The sequence below is a fragment of the Camellia sinensis genome, chromosome 10, assembly GCF_055761805.1.
Source record: "Camellia sinensis isolate YWXY chromosome 10, ASM5576180v1, whole genome shotgun sequence".
In the NCBI taxonomy this organism is placed as follows: Eukaryota; Viridiplantae; Streptophyta; class Magnoliopsida; order Ericales; family Theaceae; genus Camellia; species Camellia sinensis.
Window position 1 is genome coordinate 42,271,439 of NC_138970.1, and position 21,312 is coordinate 42,292,750.

Sequence of the window (21,312 nt, forward strand, 5' to 3'; positions counted from 1 at the left end):
GAGTACTGTGTTACGAGCTGTGTGTTCAAAACGAGCAGTCTATGTGTTGAACAAGTTGGGAACTTGTGATTAGTTTCACTTCCAGTGCCTTTCGGTGTTGATTTTGCGAAGTCACACCTGTGTTACTTCAATTTTCTTATCGAGTTGTTGCTCATTTGCTTATCGAGTTATTACTCATTTGCATATCGAGTTGTTGCTCATTTGTCTATCGAGTTGTTGGTCATTTGATTACCCAGTTGTCGCAATTTTGTTTATCGAGTTGTTGCTCTTTGCTTATCGAGTTGTAAACTTGTCAAGGTCTTATTGTTGCTTATTGAGTTAATTTGTTACGTTAGTCTACCTGACCTGGTAATACATGCATGTTCAATTTCTATTCGATTACATTGCTATGTAATATGATGCGATGCGATGCGATGTACAAATGCAACACTTTTTCAACAAAAAGCTTGTTTCATTCCATCATCTTTTCAAATACATAGTTTTGAGAAAGTAAAACCTGCCTCAGGCAGTACAATGTGCCCAATCTACAAGCAAAAAAAAGAGAGGATAAAGCAAAAAAAAAGAAGAGAAAAGCAACGAAATGTCTGAACAGAGCAAAGAAGAAAGAGGCAGTAGAAAGTCTGGATCAAAATCAGTCGTCTCAAGTACGGGGGTCGGTCCTGGTCCTCTTCCTGGACAAAGGTCCAGGATCACCACCGCCACCTCCAAAATTAGAGTCTGAGCTATCTCCGGCCTCGCCCTGCGACGCCACCGCCTCCTCATCTGACTCATCGTCATCTGGAGTGGGCTCTCGGGAACTGCTCTCAGCATGAGTGCGCCTATGTCTACCTCGGCTATGGATAGTCATCCTCCACCTGACTGCCCCTCCTTCCCGAGCAGGAACAGACGGTCCAGCTGGCGCGCCTCCTGTGGCTGGAATCTAGAACGGGGCCTGAAAAGGACAAATGGCAAATGCATCAGTTGCAGATAAAACAGAATGCAGTGTTTGAATACAGTGTATGAATGTCGTGAGCAACGCTGTGAGTAGTATGTGAATTACAGTGTATCAGTGTCGTGAGTGCCGTGTATCAAGTGCCGTGTCAATAGTGTAATGAATCAAATTATGTATGAAACAGATTAGGCGGAGTTTGAAACTACAGTTGAAAGAACTTACCGGGATATTGTAGATGGTCAACAAGTCGAAGCACCGCTGCAGCATTCCTACCGCTAAGGCAGTCAACTCCAGGGACTGACAAGTGTACTCAATAGAAGCCTGCAAAAGTATTGAAGTCATTTGTATTCTGCGGGATATCAGAGGAATTGAAATGACTGTACAAAATGCAAAGTTTAGTAGTGCATACCGGGGTCGAGCCATAGACTCCGATGAGCTCAGAATCAGCGGAAGGAGGGGCGAAGGGAATCTGATATGTCTCTCACCCTGCCCTCAGCATGTGATCATCGTAGGCAGTGCTGGCCACTCAGCTCCCTGTCCCCTTCGGGAGCCACTCCTGCCACGGGCCCGAGCCGCCCTCAGTGTTCTTGCTCCAGCCGCTGGCGCCGCAGGCCTCTCCCTCTCAGCTCGACAAGCACTACTCAGAGGCGGCATCAGATAGGCCTGGATAAACTCGGTGTAGTCATCCTCATCTCTAAAGTGCTCCGCATCCCAACCTATAGTAAAATCAGCCATCTCCTGTGGGGTGTACATCTCTGTCTGCCTCATGGTCATAGGAGGAGGTGCTGGAACTACCTGCTCCGGTAAGCCGAGGGTCTGCCGCAAGAAGCGCTCACCCAAGTACCAAATGCGGCAGACTGGGCCCTCTAGCAGAACTCTGAACCGGGCAGTCTCTCCAGCATCGGCATACCGTTCCCGAACTACGTCAGGCAACGAGGCCCAAGGCTGCCAGGTGATCTGCAAATAAAACATAGCTTGTTATCTACTGATATTGAGAGTACAGTATAAAGCGAAGCTTAAATGAACTGAAATGTTTGACATACCTCGGCTGTGGTGATGGTATCAAAATAGCGGCAGAAGAACATGAAGGACTCCCATGGCCTCCGCTCGCACCTCACGTCTAAGCGGTGAGAGAATAGAACACCGAGAGGAATCTCCTGATCTGGCACTGGGGCAAGCCTAGGGAAGTAGGCATACACCCACAACTATATAATATGACAAAACAAATATGAGCATGCTTATCAAATAAAGCAGTATGCAGATAAAGCAGAAAGCGGTATGTGTAGTGTATTGTGCAGTGTGTGCAGTGTACAACCAGTGTAAAGCAGATTATATACGCACAGTGTGTGTGATGTATAGATAATGAAAAACAGAATTGAAAAGACAGAAAAGGGAACAAGTGCCTCCCAAGCTCGCCAATAGCCTCCAAACAACTGCCCGTTGAGGCGGGAAGATGAGTTCATGTACCCGTAAAGAGTGGCCAAGCCTGCGCCACCCCAGTCGTAGCGGCGGATCTGTGTCACATCCACAAGTGCGCTCAGCAGGTAGAGCGCAACGGTGTTCGCCCGGTCGGTGAAGAGCGTGGTCCCTAGCAAGAACATAATGAAGCCACGAGCGTACTGTTCCTCCTTCTCCTGGGTAGTAGGTGCCTAAATCCGGAAGTGATCCTCGAACCATGAGTACCGCACAAACCCTGCCCGAGCGAGAGGTGGCTGAGTGCCGAGCAAATATAGCTGAGCGGCGTCCCACTTGTGCATGTCTGTATCAAAGAGGATCGGATCACTCCCCACTCTGGTGCCTGTCAGCATGGAGAAGTTGAAGGGAGTCATTGTCATCTCCCTGGTGGCAAAAAGGTGAAAGGAGTCGGTGGTATCCCACAACCTCTCCACCAGAGCAGCAAGAAGGGGCCTGCTCGCAGTAAGGCATGAGAGTCCCATGCAGAAGGTCGCAAAGCTGGCTCGGTCGACAATATGACGAACCGCATCGGCAGCTCCATGTACCAACCTCGGGCGGCAGTGTTCCCATACCTCCAGAAGGCATGGGAATCTCCCTGTGGTCAAAACAAACAGTTGCGAAGCAGTGTTACAAATACAGTGTTGAATGCGCTCAAAATCAGTGAAAATACAGCGTGTGTACACGTGTTCAGATTCAAACAGATATCGGGTGCGGGTGTGCTCGCAGTGAACTACAGCATATGATGTATCAGTGTGTTTAAGTGGTTCAGTGGAAAATACAGCGTGTGTACACGTGTTCAGATTCAAACAGCTATCGGGTGCGAGTGTGCTCGCAGTGAACTACAGCATGTGATGTATCAGTGTGTTTGAGTGTATCAGTGTGTTTGAGTGGTTCAGTGGAAAATACAGCGTGCGTACACGTGTTCAGATTCAAACAGATATCGGGTATGGGTGTGCTCGCAGTGAACTACAATATGTGATGTATCAGTGTGTTTGAGTGGTTCAGTGGAAAATACAGCGTGTGTACACATGTTCAGATTCAACAGATATCGGGTGCTAGTGTGCTCACAGTGAACTACAGCGTGCAATGTACTAGTGTGTCTGAGTTAAGCAGTTAAGGAACAGAATCGACTATTGCAGTTATGTGTTCCACATTGCAGAAAATGAAACAGGGGAACAGTGTACCTCAGAAGCGTCGTAGGACAGATGAGACTCTGGCTCGCGCAACAAAAGCTCCAATGGCACGCCTCGTGCATAGCTCCGGAAGTGGAGGATGCCGTCGGGAGGCAACACATGTATCGTCGGCCTGTAAGCCGCCGGATCGAACGGCCGGATATGAAGAGGTAGGAGCTCGACCTCGGGATCCACGTCCATCTCCGGGGGAGCCCAACCCTATGGTATGTCGTCTGCCATCTCAGAAAGAGTGCAAAAATGGCCGAGAATGTGAAAAATAGGCGAAAATGCCAAAAGTCAACCCCAAGAGGATGAAAAATGGAAGGAAAGGTCGGGGTGCGGAAAAGGCACGAAGATCAAGGTATGACTCGGGGAAAACAAACCCCAAATGGAGGAAACCAAGAAAAATACACCGAAACCAAGATTTGTTCGGTTCAAAATGTGCAAAACGATGAAGATTTCGCGAATCGAACAACGAAAAAGTATCGAAAACACGAGAAAAACGAGGATCGAAGGTTGGAAAATCACCTAGAGAGAGAGGGGAGGGTTTTTCGAGCTTGGAGGAAGTGAAAATATAGGGTTTGAGGCCCTATATTTAAAGACCCGTGGCTAAATGTCGAAACTGCCCCGACTCTGTCATTTTTGGCCGGTCGGCCAAATTGTTAGCCGATCGGCTAAATAGTTGGCCGATGAACTCATTTTGTGGCCGATGGATGGCCGGTGGCCTCCCCTTGGGTCGGTGAGCCTCCCACACCCTTGGTTGGGTCAGTTATCTGGTTTGGAACCTTCATTACTCAAAATAGTGCAAGGAAGTGGACTTTTGAAGTTTAACCGGCTTCCGTGTTGACCTCAAACCAAGTCTTCTGTACGCGATGCTCGGTACGTGCAAGGTGTATCCTTTTTGTGTCCCTTAGTATCTTGTGAGATTCAATAACTGCTTTAAAAAAAAAATGCGTTGCATTACAATGTTTTGCCTTGTTTACGATAAACATACATAGGTTGCATCGTTATGCACGTCTACACGCGTTGTAATGCGCATTTGAGTTCATTTGCATTGTCATGCATTTCAAGAAACACACGTTGTAACGCGCATTTGAGTTCATTTGCATTGTCATGCATTTCAAGAAACACACGTTGTAACGCGCATTTGAGTTCATTTGCATTGTCATGCATTTCAAGAAACATCCGTTGTAACGTGTATTTGAGTTCATTTGCATTGTCATGCATTTCAAGAAACATGTGTTGTAACGCATATTTGAGTTCATTTGCATTGTCATGCATTTCAAGAAACGTGCGTTGTCACGCATTTTTCATTGTCATACATTTCAAAAGACGTACGTTGACGCGCATTTCAGTTCATTTGCATTGTCATGCATTTCAAGAGACGTGCGTTGTCGCGCATTTGAGTTCATTTGCATTGTCATGCATTTCAAAAGCAAAAACAAACATGTATTGTCATGCATTTCAATTACACGCATTGTCATGCATCTTTCATATGTATTTCAGTTCATGCATTGTCATGCGTGTCTCATTTGCATTGTCGTGCATCCCAATAGTTTGCATTGTCATGCATTTCAGTAAATCATGCATTGTCATGCATTTCAATTACACGCATTGTCATGCATCTTTCATCTACATTTCAGTTCATGCATTGTCATGCGTGTCTCATTTGCATTGTCGTGCATCCCAATAGTTTGCATTGTCATGCATTTCAATAAATCATGCATTGTCATGCATTTCAATTACACGCATTGTCATGCATCTTTCATCTACATTTCAGTTCATGCATTGTCATGCATTTCAGTTCATGCATTGTCATGCGTGTCTCATTTGCATTGTCATGCATTCCAATAGTTTGCATTGTCATGCATTTCAGTTCATGCATTATCATGTGTGTCTCATTTGCATTGTTATGCATTTCAATAATTCGCATTGTCATGCATTTCAATAACGTGCATTGTCATGCATCTCTTGTTTGCATTGTCATGCATTTCGAACAACTCGCATTGTCATGCATCTTCCATTTGCATTATCATGCATGTCAATCTCTCGCATTGTTGCATATTTCATGTGCATTGTCTTGCACCTATCTAACTTTTCTCCACTCGCGTGCCACGTGTGGACGTAACCCTCTAACTTTTCTCTACTCGCGTGCTGCGTGTGGACGTATCTAACTTTTCTCCACTCGCGTGCCGCGTGTGGACGTAACTCTAACTTTTCTCCACTCGCGTGCCGCGTGTGAACGTATCTAACTTTTCTCCACTCGCATGCCGCGTGTGGACGTATCTTTTTTTTCTCCACTCGCGTGCCGCGTGTGGACGTATCTAACTTTTCTCCACTTACGTGCCGCGTGTGGACGTATCTAACTTTTCTCCACTCACGTGCCGCATGTGGACGTATCTAACTTTTCTCCACTCACGTGCTACATGTGGACATATCTAATTTTTCTCCACTCGCGTGCCGCGTGTGGACGTATCTAACTTTTCTCCACTCGCGTGCCACGTGTGGACGTAACTAACCCTTACTAACCCCTTTCTCCCCTTTTCACATTGTTACACACATTGCATGCGTTTTCGCGTGTGCTTTACTTACATGTGTTTATGCACCCTTCTCGCATTGTTACATACATTGCATGCGTTTTCGCCTGTGCTTTACTTACATGTGTTTATGCACCCCTTTCTCCCCTTTTCGCATTGTTACACACATTGCATAGGTTTTCGCGTATGCTTTACTTACATGTGTTTATACACCTTTTTGCATTGTTACACACATTGCATACGTTTTCACGTTTGCTTTACTTACATGTGTTTATGCACCCTTCTCGCATTGTTACACACATTGCATACGTTTTCGCGCATGCTTTACTTACATGTGTTTATACACCATCCCACATTGTTACACACATTGTATGCGTTTTCGCGCATGCTTTACTTACATGTGTTTATACACTACTCGGTTTGCATTGTTATGCACCACTCGGCTCGCGTTGTCGCGCGTGCCCTCCTTGCATTGTTATGCTTGTTTCGAAACGCATTGTTATGCGTCACACTTAGGTTGCATTGTCTTGCACCCCCCTCACTTGCGTTGTCACGCACTTTTCACTTGCATTGGTATGCATGTTTCTAACAATGTTGTACCTGTTAAGTTTCTTTCTTTTGCAGGCACGATATTATATGTATGGTTCATTTGAGGCTGGCGCGACTAGACGAACCGGACAGGTATTGTATTCTCTGCGTGAGACATAGTGAGAATTACATAATTCTCTTACATCCTTTCGGCATTGTGATGTAGTTTGGTTTTTAGCTTGCTTAAAATTGTTGCATGTTATGCTTCGTTGCAGCTTTCTTTGCATGATCATAAGTTATGCTCGGCTTTGTGCATTGTTCTTGCATCTTGCCCCTGCCTTTGGGCACATATCTTGCTATCTTGCATGCTTGTCTAAGTCTTTGGCCTTGTCGAAAATGGGTCATCTCTGGGCTTTAACATTCACTCCCGTCATTCTTATGACTTTCGAGTTCTGTCAAAGAGGGGCAACTGTAGACACCCCATTTTTGACCGTCCTCAAGACTTGGACGTCATCGTTTGAACACTCGATGATCATCCATGCTCGTGTTCGTTTTGAGTTCTCGGAGGTCTCGGCTACGCACCTTGCCTCAAGATCTCTCAAATTATCTGTTTTGTGCTTGGTCATGGACCAAACACTTGTGTTTTTGCTTCTAAGGGAAGAGGGTGGCTTGTTTGCCATCCCTTCCACCCACCGGCCATGGCATGAGGCCATCGGCCCCTTTTTCTTGCCACCGGCCAAGAGTGTTGGCCGGTTGGCACTATATTTGGTCGACCGGCCATCATTATGTTGGTCGATCGGCCATTTTTGCTGGTCGAACCCTGTTCATCTGCTTTATGCAGATATTTTATTATTCACCCCCTTCATACACGTGTATGGATGGATTTGCTCCTTGCTTGGCTTCTCTTGGAAACCTTAGAATTTGAGCCTCTATAAAGAGGGAGCCCCTCCTCCCTCCTCCAAGGTTCAGAAAATTTGTTCTCGAGAGGATAGATATAGTGTTGTATCTATTTTTCTTGGTTTGGTCATGTTTGTGACCTAAAGTGAGTTTTGTCTTACTTTTGCACTTGAACACCTAGCATTACACCATCCTTGGGTTGTTGAGGCCTTAGAAGGTTGTTGTTAGGGTTCTTGGACTGGTTTTGACCAAAGAAAGGTGCTGGAGCTTGGTTCCTAAAGAAGGTCTACATGGGTGAGCATCCTTACTTTGGTTACCCCTTTCTTGCTTAGGCTTTTAGCCATTCTTGCTTATTGTTTTAAGCTTCGACTATAACTGATAAAAGTTCTGATTTTGTGTGCTTTAGAATTTTCTTTAAGATCACTTTGAGGTTTGGGGTTGTCTCCCCCTCCAAGGCCTTGTTAGGCCTTGTTTTAGGCCATACCTTTTGGCCATTGTTTTGGTCTTTGCATGAACTCTCTACCACTGAAATCCAAAGGATTTTCAGTAGTGGAGAGGTGGTTTTGAGGTCCTAAATAGGAGAGGAGAATGCTTGCATAAATGGCTTATGTTGTAGCATGTGTGTTTAGTTTATTTTAGCTCCATTTCAGTATGTATTAGGCTTTGTTTTGCCATGATACACCTCTGTTTTGAGTTGGTTTAGACATGCCATGTATGCTTCATACACATGTCTTGTAATCCCATGATTTTGCCTTAACATGCATCATGTTGTAACATGTGTTTTTAGCATGATTTTGGCTCAACTCCATGAAGCTTCTAGCTTTGTTTTAACATGCTAAAGCTATGTTTTTCATTGTTTTGGTTATGCTTGCATTGTTTTGTATAGCCACCATGCAATCTAGCTTGTAGGCTTTGAGTGTTAAATCCTCTAGCATGCTCTATTTGGATCATTTCAGTGGTTTGGCATCACTTGTAATGTTATTTCAGTCCATATTTCATGCTTATAAACTTACACTTATCACTCCTTTAATGTCTTAAAGAGTTTGTGTTTTATGCCTCATGAATGTGTCATTATGTATGCCACCATGCTTAGGTCATTGGGATGCCATCTAAGTGGGTTTTGGGGCTCATTTTGACGTGTCATAACTCTGTTTTGGGTTGCTTAAATCATGCCATGTTTGGTTGTATTAGGTGTAGTGTAACACCTCTTTGATGGCCTTACATGCCTCATGATTTCGCCCCTTTGTTTTAGCTTGTTTTGGCTTTGGTCATTGCATGTTTTAGGCTCACTTTATCATGATTTAGGACTATTTTGGGTCGTACTTGCCATATGCTCTTTGTTTTGTGTAGTTTTGGTTCAATTCCCTCGACTAGTCTTAGGCTTCAGTCTTGAGCATGCCATGCTTGACTTGTTTATGTGATTTGGCATCACTCCTAGCCTCATTTCAGGGCATGTAATGTTGTCACATTTGCATGCTTTCCATTCCTTTTAAATGTTCTTAAAGGTTTCCCTTTTATGCTTAAGTATTGGACCATTTAGCATGCATGTTTGTATGTGCATTTGCCCTCATGTCCTTAGCATTTTGGCCGCTGATTTGGGCTTATTTGAGAGCTACCCATTTTGGTTTAAGACCATTCCCGCATGTTGTTACATGCTTGCCTTGTATGTTGTTGCATACTTGGCCTATTAACATGTTGTTGCATGCTTGCCTTGTATGTTGTTGCATACTTGGCCTATTAACATGTTGTTGCATGTTTAAGTAGTATTGCATTTGGTATGCATCTCTCGTTAAGTTTCCTAACATGTTGTTACATGTTTGCCTCACATGTTGCTACATGCTTTCCTATCCTTACATGTTGTCACATGTTCGCCTTGCATGCTTGAACGTCCATGTTGCATCTTGCATGCTTGTCTAGGTTGCATTGCATTTGGCATGCTTGTTACCTTTAACATGAGCATGTTGCATTAGTTTTGCTTGCACATTTGCATCCCTTGCCTCTTGATCAATCATGATAGAGGTTAGGATCTATTGTGTGTTTGTGTGCATTTCATTTGATATCAAATTGCACACTCGACACCTTTGGCCATCATGCATTGAAATGCGTGATTGATGGCCCGAGAGTCGAAAGCCATACTCCCTTGAGCTCATGACATGATGGGGAGGGTGGTGGTGCAAACATTGCTTTGAAAATGCATTGCCATGCTCTGTCTGTCCTCTGCTGCAGCAAAACAACATTCTGCAGAAGAGATGGCCGGTCGGCCATCTTCAGTGCCGGCCGGCCACGAATTGTTGGCCGAGATTACCACAAATGGTCGATGACCAGTTTCCCATGGCCGGTGGCCTCACCTCTTGGTCGGTGACCTCCCACAACCCTCAGGGAGTAGTTCAGAAGTAACTTTAAGACTTATGCAGTGTTCAGAGGTGCAGAGCAGTGTAAACAGAGACAACATGAGTATGGCGATGGATTTTCGAGCGGTGCCGAGCGTGCACGCATTCATCCCTCTTCCCGAGGCCTCTTTACTGCTTTCTTAGCTTAATTACTTCATTTAATTAATTAAGTATTGTGTAATATTTAATTAGCTTGTTGGTTAATTAATTTGTATTATTCTTTCGGTCCCTCCCTCGAGAGGGCGAATTGTGTAATAAGCATGCGTGTGTGTGATGCATGTCTTCCAACCCCCACTTCTTTCTCCCTTTTACTTAACCGCTTACGATGGTTAGTTCTAGGGCACGTTTCAATTAGCATCCTTATGCTATGCATGTTTGCATCATTCATCTATATTGCATGCACCGGGCTAGGCGCATCATACTAACTGCATTGTATTTAAATTCCAAGTTGAATACATGTGTCGAATTGTCGCATCTCATATGCCACTTTAGATTAGCCGAGCCTATTCTAGTTGCATTTTGCCTGCGATGCATTAGCCATATTAACATGGACTTGGATCATACATTTGATTACTAACATGTTCCTTGTTTTGGCTCGGAGTACACTGTAAGTGTTTATGCTTTAGCATCTTACATGTGTGTAAGTTTTAACATGACAGCATGCTTACCATGAGGCTAATTGCTTATGTGATATAACTGCCTGAATGCCTGTGGGTGAAGGTTGGATTACTTGAATTGGGACAATTCATTGAAATCCGTGTTTTAGCCTACTTGCAGGTAGCAAATTTCAAACCATTTCCAAACAAACGGATATGCGATGGTTTGTTCCAAATTAGGCGATCTAGTCTATACTTGTGTGTTGTGCGCATCACATAGTAATTCTAGCTAATAACCGAAATAAGAATGCATGTGTTTTCAAAAACTCGATATCATGCTTAGTACAGGCCGATCTTCGGATCGGGCGAGCGGGGGTGCTCATAGCTGACCTTCCCCAATCATACCCAAGTTCCCGAGCCGAGGCAACCTTGGTGATGACGGACACGTGGCCTTAGGCAACGAGCCAGGGTTTCCTAAATTCCCCCAAAATAAAATATTTAGGTGGCGACTCTGTATCTGGCAAAGAAGTCCATGTTTGGCACTTTTTTACAAAAATCAGTTTTCCGAAAACGATTTGCAGAATTTGGACTCTTTGGTGATTTATCAATCTCACATCGCACATTACGAGATCAGATTAAGAACTGTGACATTTGAGTCCGAACTGTGGTAGCATAAAGCCCGAGGGCGTGTCCACACCTATCCTTACCCGTAGCCTTCCAGTACCCAGCCAGAGTCGCATTGCTCAATCGCTGCCCATTCTGACACTTGCAATCTTTAGGACAGAAAAAGAACCACTCTTCATCAGTCATCTTTATAATCAAGTATATATCAAGTATACTTAATAGATCAAAGCAAGTATCACCACTCTTAAAAATAGATCAAAGCAAACCCAAAATTAGGGCTTTTTAATCAAGTATATATCAATAATCAAAGCAAAAAACCCAAAATTTTAATTTTTTTTAATTTTTTATGTGGGTAGTTTTACCAGGGTTCACATTTGCAGACTTGCTTCTCATCGCCGTTGATCTTCAACTTCAGATAGTGATTGATGAGTTCTTCGTCAGTAGGGCGAAATCAGTACCCAACCGGAAGAGACTCCTCTGCCAAAATTTTAGAGAGAGACATCGCTAGAGAGAGAGGGAGAAAAGAAAGGGAAAGTGGGTATGGATCGAAATGAGGAATTAAAAACCTAGAGAGGTTGCATAGGGTATGGATAAACAAATCGAAAGAGAAGATGTATGAGATTCAAAGAAAATTCAGTGGGGTTTCAAAGACGTGGGGTTCGATATGGGAGGGAGAAAAGATGAAGAGTTGTTGTCGGTGGAGTTTGGAGGCGGCGCAACGGTGGAAGCGGAGCGGCAGTGGAAAGGAGGGAGAGGGAGAGGAAGAGAGAGAGATCTGAGAAGTTGGAGAGAGAGAGAGAGAGAAGTGCAAATAATGTTTGGGTTTGTCGTGGGTGGGACGCTGCAGAGAGAGCGAGAGAGGGATTGTTTTGGGCGGGAATGGGAAAATGTCACAAAGCATCTCAGCCTTTAAAGAATAAAAACAAATCATCTCAGCCGTCCAAATTAAATGTATCTCTGAGACATTTGTATACATTTGCAAAAATCATGTTCCCTTATTATATAGATATATAATATAATGTAACTGTCATAGGATTGGTGATAAGATTTGCTTTCATATTAATTATTTGATTTATTTATTTGGATATATCAAGCTTGTCAACTCGTGATATAAAGAGATTATTTCATTTATTTATCAATTTATTGGTTTATTTATTGCCAAAGTATAATATTTTCATTTATTCATTTAATGTGAGTTGTTTATTAATGTTTGGTTAGAGTACCCTATAGCCACATGAAAAAATTAAAATAAAATAAAATTTGTCGCGATCAAGGTCCTGTTGAGGGCAAATACCATATTTTAAGTATCCAAATTAGTTTATTGTTATTTTAGAAAATAAATAAATAATTTGTTTATAACTTTTACTAGAAGTTTTTGTTTTTAATGTAACTATAGCTTATGAACCCGTGCGATGCACCAATTAAATAAATAATTAAAAATAATTTTAAAATTAAATAATAACATAAAATTTATTTTAAAAGTACAGAAAAATAATTTAGAATGAATTAAATTTTAACCATTTTATTAGAATATATATATTGCAGTTATTATGTCATTAATTGTATATTTTAAATTCACGATAAGAAATAGATGTCATAAAATAAAAATAATTGGTAAAGATGAAAAAATAGAATAAATTACCAAAAAAAATTATATTAATGATAAAATAAAAATAAATTTCATTTTATAAATTTTTTAGTTTTAGTTTATTCTATATTAAAATTTGTCATAAAACTTAAACATACCTTTTAGAAATAAATAATATACACACACACATATATATATATATATATATATATATATATATATATTGATAAAATAGTTAAAATCGGTCAAAAGTCTAATCAACTTACACAAAAATTAATTTATTAAAACTTTTAAATTTTATTTTATTTTAACATTTAAATTATTTTCAACTGAAACATGCGTAACACAACAATACTAAATGGAAGCATATGTTTACTTTATATAACTGATGAAACAACTCACTTTTTCCTCTCTTTTTTTCCCAATGTGGGATCGTGTAAAATAAAATTTAGCAATTGTTCGGGCCAAAAATTTATTTCAAATCAAACAATATCAGTCATTTAATCTTTAATTCGAACAATCATTAGTTTATTTCGAATCAAACAAATCTAACAAATATAATTTAATAAAACTACTAAAACCGTGGTTAAACCAACGAATCAGTCAAATAAAAAATGATTTAGCATAGTCGGTTAGGTCAAAGGACCAACTAACTTACACAAATTAATTAATCAAAACTTTTAAATTTTAATTTAAAATTTAAACTATCTTAAATTGAAACATGCACAACACTACAATATTAAATGGGAATATGTGATGACCGAGTATGTAACCCATCTCATTTTTCTTTTATTTGTGATTAGCTCACTCGTGTTAGAAGTGTCGGAGATTAACTTGAGGTCTTGTTGACAGTTTGGGTTCACCGTTCTTGAAACCTTCTTCAGATTTTCGTCTTCATTTCATTCTGGAGTTGGGTTTCGTTTGTTTTGAAAGGTGTGAAATTGGATTAGAGGAGTCTCGAGTTCAACTAGTGAAATTCTTGGGTGGAAGGCAGGACTGCACGTGCTGTAACGCCCTCAAAATAATAACAATAAACCCATCAGATAAGACATGCATTTACATATAAACTAACCACATTCTTTCATTCATTAGAGTTCCATTACATAAGTATTACATGTTAACCTCATAACAAAATGCCCTACAGGCTTACAGCTTTCCAAGTTAACACTTGGTTACAACAAAGAGTTCTAACTCGTTTACACATTAAGCCCTTGGCTTGAAATTACATGTAATACATCAAAAGTAAAACGACAAAACTATGCCCGCCACTAGCCTCCCAGCTATGTCCTTGGAGGTGGCATGCTTCCTGTACCTGAAAATGATATTCCCATATAGGGTGAGCCACAGCCCAGTAGAAATACACTAAACCAACCATGGACAATGGCTAAAACATTAGCAATTGATAGTTGGTCAACACTGATACAATCACATAAATTACATATTTATGTCAACGACTTACAAGTCCCAATTACTTTTCATTTTCCTTTTTCAATAGATAAGCATGCTAGCTCTATTATCATTTCCACAGATATGTATAAAAACTATATCTCACATTCTCAACAGATATGTATATCAACAATATCCACAGATAAGCATACAAGCTGTATCCACATTCTACAACAGATATGTATATCAACAATATCCACAGATAAGCATACAAGCTGTATCCACATTCTACAACAGATATGTATATCAACAATATCCACAGATAAGCATACAAGCTGTATCCACACTTCACTTCACAAAGATAAGCATATGAGCTCTATCTTCACTTCTCTAGACAAGCATATGAGCTCTGTCTACGGAGTTCATCCCCTATCTCCTCCCAATACCTATCCGGTTTAGAGGTACATCCCCTACCTTCCCCTAAACCGCGGAGTACATCCCCTATCTCCTCCTCTACACATAACGTATATAAACACATTGGTTCTATATACAATCACACAATACATACAATTAATGTATTCTATCAACTGTCAAGTTCCATGACACATTCCATTGATTAGTTTCCGTTTACTTAATCATCATGCATTGTCTACAACAATCACGACTATCCTCCACCGATAGCCCAAAGCAGTTATTTCTAAAACAGAAAATAAATGCACAAATGGATGTTCAATCAACATTTCATTTCCTCATTTCTCACCAATTAATTATCCCAATTAATTAAACAATGTAATTAGGCCATTTTCCATAATTACCATTTTAACCCTTAGGTCCCATTTTCATCAATGATTCAACAATCATTCTATTTTTTTCATGCCTAACATGCATCTAGGTTTATTATGAATCAAACCCCAACTTTTGTATAATTGCACAAAAGCCCCAAACTTTCACAAAATTACCAAAACAAGCCCAACATCTCAAAATACCAAAATTTAAAGACAAAACCCATAGAGAGGAGTAGGATATCCCTACCTCGAAGTTTTAGCCCAAAAGGAGATGAAGACTCCAAGATCAACTTGCTCCAAATCCAAACTTTTTCAGATTAAGTCGAAGCTCTCAACACCCTCTATCTTTTTAACAAAGGCCCTAGGCTAGATTCACACCCTAGGGAGATCAAATCTTAGAGAGAGTGTAAGTTTAGGAAGAGTGAGTGTCGAATTTAGGTTTTGCTCAAGGAAAGGGACTGAAAAAGTGATGTTTAAGACGCTGCTGTCCGCTGATATAAAACACCCTCGCTCGAGCGAAGGATTGGTCGCTCGAGCGACCAGACACAGAAAACTCTCGCTCGAGCTAAGAAGTTCTCGATCGAGCGAAGAAAAACCCAGACCGCTCGAGCCACGAAAAGCTCGCTCGAGCCAGAAACTACAACTCTCAGGTCCAGAACCAGGTGCAACACTCGCTCGAGCGAAGCCACCCTGGCTCGACCCACCAGACACAACCTCACTCTCGCTCGAGCGACCAACTCCTCGCTCGAGCGAAGGTCCAAAAATCTGGGCAGCAACACTAGGCTCCCAAACACAACCAACCTGTAACAAACCTGCCCAACACATCCCATACTCAATATACAAAGTAAAAAGGATGCAAACAAGATAATAAACAACATCCAACATCCACGGACACATGTCCGGATCACTGTACAACAAGGGTAAACCCGGGATCGCTATAACCTCCCCCCCTTAAAGAATTTCGCCTCCGAAATTAAGCACAAGTTTTCAAAAACAGGTTTTCCTCCATTTTAAACAATGTTACAATTTAACATTCAACAATTCGACCCATTACCGGTCATCCCATCCCTTTAACAAGAGACATATCACAATATGTAAACAACATATGTACTTCCAACATGCATCAACATTATGCACTAACTTTCCAATGTCAACAATATAATCAACATATATAATGTTACATTCAACTTCCATATGAGGCAAGTTCCAAAACATACTTCCAATAACTAAAACATTTTCAATGTTTCACAACTTAAGACATATATAAAAGCTCTTAAGCTCAACAAAATGTAAAATGTAAATACAAAATTACATATCAATAAACAAGTCCGGATATTTCTCTCGGACTTCCAACTCACGTTCCCAAGTGGTTTCCTCCACTCCGTGATGTTTCCACAAGACTTTCACCAAAGGAATGGTCTTGCCACGCAGGACCTGATCCCGCCTATCCAAGACCCGAACCGGTCTCTCCTCATACGAGGCATCCTCATCTACCTCTAAATCAGTCCAATCCAGCACATGTGATGGATCTGGCTCATACTTCCGAAGCATACTCACATGAAACACGTCATGTACTCCGGACAACTGCGGCGGTAAGGCTAACCGATAAGCAACCTCACCTATCCTCTCAAGGATCTCAAAAGGACCAATAAACCGAGGGGATAACTTTCCACTCTTCCCAAACCTCATCAAGCCTCGCCTAGGTGATATCTTCAGAAAGACATGATCACCTACCTCAAACGCCAAAGGCCTCCTCCTACGGTCGGCATAACTCTTTTGTCGACTCTGGGCTGTAACAAGCCTCCTACGGATAAGCTCAACTTTCTCCGTCGTCTCCCTAACCAACTCCGGACCCAACAAAGGTGCATCACCCACCTCGGCCCAACAAACTGGAGACCTACACGGTCGGCCATACAAGGCCTCAAACGGTGCCATACCGATGCTAGACTGAAAACTGTTGTTGTAGGCAAACTCTACCAATGGCAAGTGCCTCTCCCACGTCCCACTGAAGTCCAGGACACAACCCCGAAGCATATCCTCAAGGATCTGAATAGTACGCTCGGACTGTCCGTCAGTCTGAGGATGATAAGCCGTACTAAAGGTCAACTTAGTGCCCAAGGCACTCTGCAAACTCTGCCACAACCTAGCAGTAAAACGAGGATCTCTATCTGAGACGATCGTCACTGGGACCCCGTGCAATCTCACTACGTCCCGAATATACAAGTCGGCAAGATGATCTACCGAATCTCTCACGCGCATAGGAATAAAGTGCGCCGACTTAGTCAACCGGTCTACAACCACCCAAATAGCATCACTACCCCGTTGAGTCCTCGGAAGACCTACAACGAAGTCCATAGTGACATGCTCCCATTTCCACTCGGCTATAGGCAAGGGTTGCAACAAACCCGCTGGCCTCTGATGCTCGGCCTTCACTTGCTGGCAAGTAAGGCATTTCGATACGAAAACAGCCACATCTCTCTTCATACCCCGCCACCAAAACTGGCGACCCAAATCCTGATACATCTTAGTACCTCCCGGATGCACCGCAAGGCGCGAATGGTGAAACTCTCGGAGTACTTCCTCTCGGCAAGCCTCTGGTACAAACAAACGGTCTCGGTATCTCACACTCGGGTCGGGATACACCGTCAAACCCTTCTCAACTTTCCCACTAGAGATCTTCTCTCGGAGGGATTCTACCTCAAGGTCACCTCTCTGTGCCTCTAACACTCTAGTCACAAGTGTAGGCTGCGCAACAACAGAAAACAAGGCCGCAGCCTCAACAGATTCGCCCAGTAGAAAATCAAACTCGCCAAGTGCTCCCAACATCTCCCATTCCCGGATGGCTATACAAGCTACATCACTAATGGTTTTCCTACTAAGGGCATCGGCCACAACATTGGCCTTTCCCGGATGATAATGTAACTCAAAATCATAATCCTCGATGAACTCCATCCATCTCCTCTGCCTCAAATTCAAGTCTCTCTGTGTAAACAGATACTTCAAACTCTTATGATCCGAGAATACCTCGAACCTCTCACCATAAAGGTAGTGCCTCCAGATTTTCAAGGCAAAGATCACAGCTGCTAACTCTAGGTCATGTGTGGGGTAATTCTTCTCGTGTATTTTCAACTGACGTGAGCCGTAAGCTACCACTTTCCCCTCTTGCATCAACACACAACCCAAACCCTCTCGTGAGGCATCACAATAAACCGCATAACCCAACCCTCTCTCCGGAATAATCAACACCGGAGCGGTGGTCAATCTAACTTTCAGTTCTTGAAACGACTTTTCACAAGTCTCACTCCACACAAACTTGACTCCTTTCCGAGTCAGTCTAGTCAACGGTGACGCTAACCTGGAGAAATCTTTCACAAACCGACGGTAATACCCAGCTAATCCCAGAAAACTGCGGATCTCAAACACACTCTTAGGCTGTGCCCAATCTTGCACTGCCTCAACCTTGGATGTATCAACAGACACCCCTTCCCCGGATACCACGTGGCCTAAGAATTTGACTTCCCCCAGCCAGAACTCACACTTCCCAAATTTGGCATACAGCCTATGGGCTCTAAGTAACTCAAGCACTACTCTCAAGTGTGCCTCGTGCTCCTCCTCAGAAGACGAATAGATAAGGATATCGTCCACGAAAACAACCACAAATCGGTCTAAGAACTCCCGGAAAATCCGGTTCATCAAGTCCATAAAGACTGCCGGTGCATTGGTAAGCCCAAATGGCATCACCAGAAACTCATAATGGCCATACCGCGTACGGAATGCCGTCTTAGGAATATCTTCCTCCCTGACCCTCAACTGATGGTAACCCGATCTCAAGTCCATCTTAGAGAAACAACGGGAACCCTTCAACTGGTCAAACAAATCATCTATACGGGGCATAGGATACTTATTCTTAACCGTAGCCCGATTCAACTTCCGGTAGTCTATACACAATCTCAAGGCACCATCTTTCTTTTTAACAAAGAGGGCCGGTGCTCCCCACGGTGAAACACTAGGGCGAACAAAACCCTTATCTAGCAATTCCTGGAGCTGAACTTTCAACTCAACCAACTCTGCTGGAGCAAAACGGTAAGGTGCCATAGAAATCGGCGCCGTACCAGGCACTAAATCAATAGAGAACTCTATCTCTCGGTGAGGTGGCAAACTAACAAGATCTTCGGGAAAGACATTCGAATACTCACAAACCACCCTCGGTAACACAACCTGGGTCTCACCACTCTCACCACTCTCAAAGCTGGCAAGTAGACTACTAAGCTCACTTCGCCCTCGCGAGTCATACCCCGGTGGCAAAACACTACCAACCCGGTCTCCCAAGAAATGGAACCACTCCCCGCTCAAGGTACATAATGTAACCCTCTGGCGGTAGCAACCAATAACAGCCCGGTATGACGATAACCAGTCCATACCCAAAATAACATCAAAACCCTTCATGGGCATGACAACAAACGGAAAAGGAAGCCTATAGTCGGCGACCTCTATATCACATCCTCTAACACCCTGTTTCAGAATCAACTCACCACCCAAAGGCGATACCACACAAATAGGAGATGCTAACTGTGCTAACTCCAATTCCAAAACAGATGCAAATGCAGCAGATACAAAAGAATGAGATGCACCCGTGTCTACCAACACATTAGCAACCGAGTTGCAAAACAGAAAAGTACCTCTCACTACTGATAGAGCTGGTACTAAATCCTGCGCGGTAACAGCATACACGCGCCCCGTAGGCCCCTGGTCTACCTGCTCACCTCTCGGAGCAAAAGACTGCTGCACAGACTGGGATGACGAAGCTCCCGGATTGGCCCTCGAGGCCTGCACAGACTGAGCTGGCTGAAAACCCTGCGTCTGCCTAGAACCAGACGCTCCCGAAGTGGCACCCAACTGTGGGCAAAACCTCTTCATGTGCCCAGGTTGTCCACACTGATAACAAGTCAAGAGCTGCCCCCTGCCCAAACTCTGACTCTACGGTCTAGCTGAAGAAGAAGCAGCTTTCTGACCCCCACCCTTCTGCGGGCAAACAGATACCTTGTGACCCAGCTGGCCACACTTGTAACAAGTGAATTCCCCCTGACTGCCTCTCCCCGAGCCTACACTCGGCACTGGAAAGGTCGATCTAGAGACAGCACCCTGAGACTGCTGAGGGTTATTACCCTTCTGCCTCCTGCCATCACCCTGACTATCTTGGCTCCTCTTGGAGCCTCTCTGCCCCTCATCCTCCTCCTGCATCATGAGCTCCATATGAGCTGCAGCATCTACCAGGTGTCTATACTCTCGGATATAAGACCCACCAACTCTCAACTTGAGGCCCCGCCTCAACTTCCGCTCAAACTCATAGCAACGGCGTTCCTCAGACGCCACCAGTTCAGGCGCAAACCTAGACAGACTGGTAAAAGTAGCCTCAAACTCGGCCACTGACAAGCCCTGCTGATTAAGCCGGCTAAACTGATCCCTCAGCTTCTCTCTAGCTACTGCAGACAAAAACCTCTCCTGAAAAGCATTCACAAACGCCTCCCAAGTGCCACCAACACGAGCCTTCTCGTATTTCCACCACTGACCCGCATCTCCCTTCAGCTGGAAGGATGCCAAGGTCACTTTCAGTGCTCCGTCCTCGATGCCAAGCATCTCGAACGTCTTACTCATTTGCTCTAGCCACTCATCAGCCTTCAGTGGCTCCTTCGGATCCCCGATAAACTCATCCGGATTACACCGAAAGAACTCCCTCTTCAAGAAGGAAGGCCCTGCCTCAGCTGCCTGATTCCCAGCTCTAAGAATACCTAAAGCTCCTGCTATCTCTCTGGCCAAGGCACCCATAGCCTGCTGACCCACTGGCTCGGCCACATTGGCCTGTCCAACTCCCTCCTGCATTGCCGGAATCTCACCCTGTAACGGTACTTCCTGCCTCGCAGGTCTACCACGCCTAGCACCTCTTCCTCGTCCTGACATCCTAATAAAGGTAACACAGAACGTTAGCACATTCATAGGTGTGCCGAAACTAAACACTCCGGTCCTAATGCATGGACAACTGTAATTCACTCCACATAAGCACATAAACACATAAGCACTTACGAATTTCATTTCCGGATAATGATAGTCCCAAGACGTTACTAGAGTTCCGGTTAGAAACAGCATTGATCAAGTGCTTTTCCAACAAGACTTCCAGAAACTCAAGGATCCAATCAACATCCAAGAAATTAAATCCCATACCCACATAGTCACATAAGCATGTTATCACTTAAGCACATAGCATATGATACCACATCTAAGTCTCTATCAAGCGAGACAAACCCATTGTGATCCTAATCACTTCCCACGTACCCAAAGTATTCGAACCCGGTACGCTCTGATACCAAGTTGTAACGCCCTCAAAATAATAACAATAAACCCATCAGATAAGACATGCATTTACAT

General features: G+C 43.3%; 1 protein-coding gene across 1 annotated transcript in view; it reads right to left on the minus strand.

The window, feature by feature from the left end:
• Positions 1-1,423: 1,423 nt before the first annotated feature.
• Positions 1,424-21,312, minus strand: part of LOC145800320 (uncharacterized) — a 71,245-nt gene continuing 51,356 nt past the window's right edge. Inside the window, exons 3-5 of the mRNA XM_082889976.1 lie at positions 2,335-2,445; positions 1,975-2,136; positions 1,424-1,888 (exon numbers count right to left, since the gene is read on the minus strand). Coding sequence (XP_082746102.1) covers positions 1,424-1,888; positions 1,975-2,136; positions 2,335-2,445 — 738 coding nt within the window. The remainder of the gene's footprint in view (positions 1,889-1,974; positions 2,137-2,334; positions 2,446-21,312) is intronic.